This window comes from Somniosus microcephalus, chromosome 11, assembly GCF_052327205.1.
Source record: "Somniosus microcephalus isolate GS21.2 chromosome 11, FLI_Smic_1.0, whole genome shotgun sequence".
Lineage (NCBI taxonomy): Eukaryota > Metazoa > Chordata > Chondrichthyes > Squaliformes > Somniosidae > Somniosus > Somniosus microcephalus.
Window position 1 is genome coordinate 133663332 of NC_140997.1, and position 6000 is coordinate 133669331.

The 6000-nt window shown below is 47.5% G+C and overlaps 1 protein-coding gene across 2 annotated transcripts in view; it reads left to right on the forward strand.

Annotated features, from left to right (window-relative positions):
• The window catches only part of dcaf1 (ddb1 and cul4 associated factor 1), an 83016-nt gene extending 77325 nt beyond the window's left edge, over positions 1–5691 (forward strand). For both annotated transcript variants that reach the window (XM_086001280.1, XM_086001281.1), the window contains 2 exons: positions 1247–1511; positions 5126–5691. In XM_086001280.1, coding sequence (XP_085857406.1) covers positions 1247–1511; positions 5126–5184 — 324 coding nt within the window. In that variant the 3' untranslated portion in view covers positions 5185–5691. The remainder of the gene's footprint in view (positions 1–1246; positions 1512–5125) is intronic.
• The last annotated feature ends 309 nt before the right edge of the window (positions 5692–6000 follow it).

Here is a 6000-nt window from a genome sequence, read left to right on the forward strand (position 1 = left end):
TATTGAATGGCGGAGCAGGCTCGAAGGGCCAAATGGCCTACTCCTTCTCCTATTTCTTATGTTCTTATGTTCCTATTTCTTAAACTGACCCCAGGTTTGGTCACTGGTCTGTGCCAAGGTAGCTGATCTCAGCCAGAGCACCAGCAGTGGCACTGTAGCTGGCCTCGCCACCCTTTTGAGCTAGGGAGGGGAAAGATCATGGCGGTGTTCCTGCTCCAGATTACTATCAATGCCCGCTGCTGGAAAGGGTGAGTAGCGGATTGGCTCTGCTGTGCTGCCCCTACAGTCAAACAGACTGCTGACACGCACTCTCAACTTGGCATGTGAGGAATGGTCGCTTGGTCGAGGTACCAAGGGGCCCGTCGCGCCAGGGGAACATAACATAAGAAACAGGAGCAGGAGAAAGCCATTCAGCCCTTCAAGCTTGCTCCGCCATTCAATAAGATCATGGCTGATCTTCTACCTCAACTCCACTTTCCTGCACTATCCCCATGTCCCTTGATTTCCTTAGTATCCAAAAATCTCTTGATCCCTGTCTTGAATATACTCAACGACTGAGCCTCCACAGCTCTCTCGGGTAGAGAATTCCAAAGATTCACAACCTTTTGAGTGAAGAAATTTCTCCTCATCTCCGTCCTAAATGGCCAGCAAATGTTCTGAGACTGACCCCTAGTTCTAGACTCTCCACATGGGGAAACATCTTATCAGCATCTACCCTGTCAGGCCCTTTAAGAATTCTATGTTTCAATGAGATCACCTCTCATTCTTCTAAACTCTAGGGAATATAGGCCTAGTCTACTCATGTCTGGAACTCATGTCCCAGCGGGAGCCGGTGCCTTTAGACATGAGAAACAAGGGCAGTGACTTTAAGAGCAAGGGGGCAGAACCTTGAAATTAGACCTAGGTCGTTCAGGGGTGATGTCGTCTTCACACAAAAGGTAGTGGAAATCTGTAATTCTTTCCCCAAAAAATCTGATGAGGCTAGGGGTCAGTTGGAGCTTTCAAGACTGAGATTGATAGATTTTTTTGTTAGGCAAGGGTATTCAGGGTTACGGGACCAAGGTGGGGTAGATGGAGTTAAAATACAGATCAGCCATGATCTAATTGAATGGCGGAACAGGCTCGAGGGGCTGAACGGCCTCCTCCTGTTCCTAATATTTTGGGTTTTGCATATTTTGATGGAAGCTGATTGAAGGAAGCAGTGGCTGGGTATTGTGCAGAATTAGTGATGTAGTTACTGTCGCAGGAGGAAGAGGAGGAGGACGATGATGACGACGACGATGACGATTCCGAAGATGACCTGGATGACCTGGACACCGACCCACTGCTGGACGGGGAGGACGAAAATAACGGGAGTGAAGCAAATGTGGCCGAGGATGGAGAGCGTGACTTTACGCCATCTGACGAGGAGGAGCTGGAAGCTCTGCTGGGTAATGGCGAAGAGGATGCCGAGGAGGAAGAGGAGGAGGACGACGACTGGGAGGATGAAGATACAGACATTCTTGGAGATTGTAAGTCAAGCCCACTTGTACGTACCAGTAGTTCAGATAGTTAGAGCTGCCTCCCAAATCCGCTTCCTACATTTTTTATGCCCAGAAATTCTGGTGGTAGACAAATGAGGCTGAGATACCATTTTCTCACCTTCCACTTCCTTGCAAGAAAGACAGACTTGCATTTCTATAGCGCCTTTCATGACCTCAGGGTCTCCCAATGCGCTTGACAGCCAATGAAGTACTTTTGAAGTGTAGTCACTGTTGTAATGTAGGGAAACGCAGCAGCCAATTTGCAAGGTCCCACAAACCGCAATGTCACAATAACTTGTACTTACATAGCGCTATTAACGTAGTTAAACCTCCCAAGGCACTTCCCAGGAGCATTATAAAACAAAATTTGACAGAGATATTGGGGCAGATGAGGTAGGTTTTAAGGAGCATCTTAAAGGAGGATAGAGAGGTGGAGAGATTTAGGGAGGGAATTCCAGAGCTTAGGGCCTAGACAGCTGAAGGCACGACCACCAATGATGGAGCGATTAAAATCGAGGATGCGCAAGAGGCCAGAATTGGAGGAGCGCAGAGATCTCGGAGGGTTTTTAGGGCTGGAGGAGGTTACAGAGAGAGGGAGGGTCGAGGACATGAAGGGAATTCAAAACTAGGATGGGAATTTTAAAATTGAGGCATTGGTTAACCGGGAGCCAATGTTGGTCGGCGAGCACAGGGGTGATGGGTGAACGGGACTTGGTGCGAGTTAGGACACGGGCAGCAGAATTTTGGATGACAAGTTTACGGAGGGTAGAATGACCAGATAATTTGTTTTAGTAATGATGGTTGAGGGATAAATATTGGCCAGGGCACCTGCTCTTCTTCAAAACAGTGCCTTTAGATCTTTACATCCAGCTGAGAGGACAAACGGGGCCTCGGTTTAATGCCTCATCCAAACGACAGCACCTCAGACAGTGCAGCATTCTCTCAGTACTGTACTGGAGCGTCAACTTGGATCATCTGCTCAAGTCTCTGGAGTGGGACTCCAACTTCTGACTCCGAGGCGAGAGTGAGACCAACTGAGCCACAGCTGACACCTAAGTCCCATACGGTGTTGTTGGGCAGCTGAACAGCCAAGCTTTCACCGGTGCTCTCCTAAAGCCAGTCGCTGGGAGGCCCTTGAGTATGCGGTGGGCTTTCCTTGCCTCTGCAGTAGCATGGTTGAGATTAGGTGGCATGGGGTGTCGGACAATTGGTGGCATAAACCCCGTGGTTCAGTCAACTGGTACGCCAACACGGTGTGCTGCCACCTGGAATTCGCTCTCCTTCCAATCCCACTCCCACCAAGCATATTACAAGTCTGCTCAGTTTCTATTTCTTAGTGGAACAGTCTAGAGCCAATATTTCAATCCAACGTCACCTTCTGTGGCGATTTAACACAGTGGCTCAACGCACCAGCCAGTGTCCCTGTTCCTTTCTTTTCCCAACATATACATGCACATACTTTTCGAATAAGGTCATTGGGTAGCAGTCAGGTACAGGAACTCGGGCTGATATTCCAGGGACACTGAAGCTAATTAGTGCTCCCTTATTGGCACCCCAACGGAGATCAACTAAGTCCGCGCAGACTGGGAATGGATCCTGCAAAACTTCTGGTCTGTGTGGAGGCTGGAAGCGAAGAGGGGAAGGCTGGGGGCTGGAGGGGGCAGGCAGGGGAAGTGGTGAGGATTGGGAGCACCTAGCCCCTGAAAGCAGTTCGGAGGGAGGTTGGGAACATTTGGAGCAGATGAGTCTGGGACAGTGTGCCAGACTGAGGGGCAAGATGACAGCCAACTGGTACTGAACCTCCCATCAAATTGTATAGCGGGAAACAAATCGGCAGAGAATACCCAGGATCAAGCAGAGCTCTGATTTAGTGGTCATATGATTGCCAGAGACCAATGGGCGTAATTTTATTAATGGAGCTGTACTGAGGAACCTATACTGGGTCAGTTACTCTACGCAAGCACTTCAGGCTTTTCCATTTTGGTTACAGGCAAAACAGGTTTGGTAATTTTGTCGCTTTCAGTGCTGGCACAATGTAAATTGAAAAGATTTCCTTGAGCAAAGTGCTAAAAGTGAACATTCTATCAATCAACAGAATTCATCAGAAGTATAGAGCTTTTTCAGTGTCACTCTTTTAGCACTCAACTCTTTTGAAGTTGAGGTTCCCAGACAGTGTAACAATTCATAAAGACAAAAGCCACAATTAACAATTTGAATGTACAGATGTACTTGAAGGTTAACTATATTTGTACTATACAGTAAGCAGTAATGAATTTGTGCCTGCTAGGTATCACTTGATGGACTGTTTCAGACATTCACAATGGATGAACCATTAGCTTGTTCACAATGCAGAAAATTCTGCTATTTACAGCAGCGCAGCCACGAACAATTTAAATAAGCATGCCATTCTTGAATAACGGCCTTGGTTTGAACTTTATTTAACAGCACGGTATTGGCAAAGGGCTGGAAGCGGGTCTTCCACACACTCTGTTGCAGATAGTGCAAGGTGTGGAGACTAGAGAGAGGGAGGTGATCAAATAACTGAGAAGGAATCTTCCTTTTTTGTGTTTTTTTTTAAAGGAGTCTAGGCTTAGATTTAGCAGGAGTTTCAGCATGCCAATGTTTGTTTTGCTAAGAGGTAAGGCTGACAGACATAAATGATCTGAAATCTTTTTTGTTAGTTCTCGAGATGTGGGCGAGGCAAGGCCACATTTATTGCCCAGCCTAGTTGCCCTGAGAAGGGAGTGCTGGGCTGCCTTCTTGATTAGCTTGTATAACGGAGTGGCTTGGTTGACAAGCCAGACCACTTCAGAGGTCATGAAGAGTCAACTAAGCAGTATGAACTTTTTGTATTCATTCTCAGGATGTGGGTATCACTGGCAAGGCCAGTATTCATTGCCCACCCCTAGTTGCTCTTGAGAAGATGTTGGTAGGCTGCCTTCTTGAACCGCTGCAGCCCAAGTGGTGAAGGTGCTCCCATGATGCTGTTTGGTAGAGGGTTCCAGGATTTTGACCCAGCGACGATGAAGGAACGGCGATTATATCTCCAAGTCAGGATGGTGTGTGACTTGGAGGTGATGATGATCCTGTGCACCTGCTGCCCTTGTCCTTCTAGGTGGTGGAGGTCACAGGTTTGGGAGGCGCTGCCAAGGGACATGGGTATGGACCGATGTGAACACAAGGATGGACATTTTTTATTTAAGTCATTTGTGGACCAGGTGGTGAGCAAGCACAGTGGGGGTGATGGGTGACCGGGACTTGGTATGAATTCGGATCTGGGCAGCAGAGTTTAGGATGTATTGAAGTTTACAGCGGGTGGAAGATGGCAGGCCAGCCAGGAGAACAGTGGAATAGTCGAGTCTGTGGGTATCATTGTAGCACCTCAGCTACATCCTGGCACTCGTGGGCGCTACTCCAACACGGCAGTGGCTTCAGGAGATGAGGAGGGCAAGGGTCGGAAATTTGTGCAACAAGAAATGTCCCAGTGCTAACTCCTGATCTAGTGAAACTCCACTTATAACTAAATATCCATGTTACTTGGCATCCTTTGTTGTAAAAGGTCCCTGCTGTAATGGTTACTAACTCCCATTTTCTTAATCCAGCGGATACCACAGATAACTCTGACCTGGAAGATGACATCATCCTGTCCCTGAATGAATGATGCTGCCAGCTGGATCGATGGACCCGGCGTGAGGAATGCCCCTTCGGTGGGGGCAGCAGAGCATAGCAAGAGTAATGAACATTTTACTTCAGGGTCCGTGAGTTCAGCCCTGACACACAGACAGAGAGAGAGAAGAAGCAAAAAATAATTATTAATCCGGTTGTAACTTTCCCGTCGAGTTGTGTGAAGCTGCAAAGACTGGTCAGCTCCCACGGGCTGTGGAATAATCTTGCCTCCGAGGCGGCGAGGTTGTGCGGGGTCTCGACCCTCGAGCAGCTTAACGGAACAGAGACACAGTGCATTTGAAAACGGAGAACAGTTTGTTTTTTTTTAATGGATTTTCTAGGAGACATTTGTTTATATGTGTGCGCGTGTGTATATATATATATATATAAAAAAAAGGAGTGGAAGGTTTATAAAGAGAACCATATATCGAGGGTGGTCATAATGAAGAGATGAGTCGTAATATTCCATTTGTTATGTCACTGGGTAAAGCTTTCGGACCGAGCTCTGTGCCCTGCTCACTGCATCCTGTTACTGCTCGTGTTTTAACATTGGGGACCCTCTCGATCGGTGTTCCAGAATATAGTTTGTTAGTTGCCGTGGCCTCCTGGGTACAATAAGTGTTGATAAATTAGTCAGGCTCCTGAGAGGCAGCGGATGTGCCAATAAATGATCGGCTTTAATCAAACTTCCATGTGACAAGTCGAATAGCAGTTGTGCCCCAGTATTTTCCTCGGATCAGGCCCAGATTCAACCTGCATCGACAATCGAGATACGCTCTGAGGAGTGTCGGCAATCCTTAGTTTCTATTCC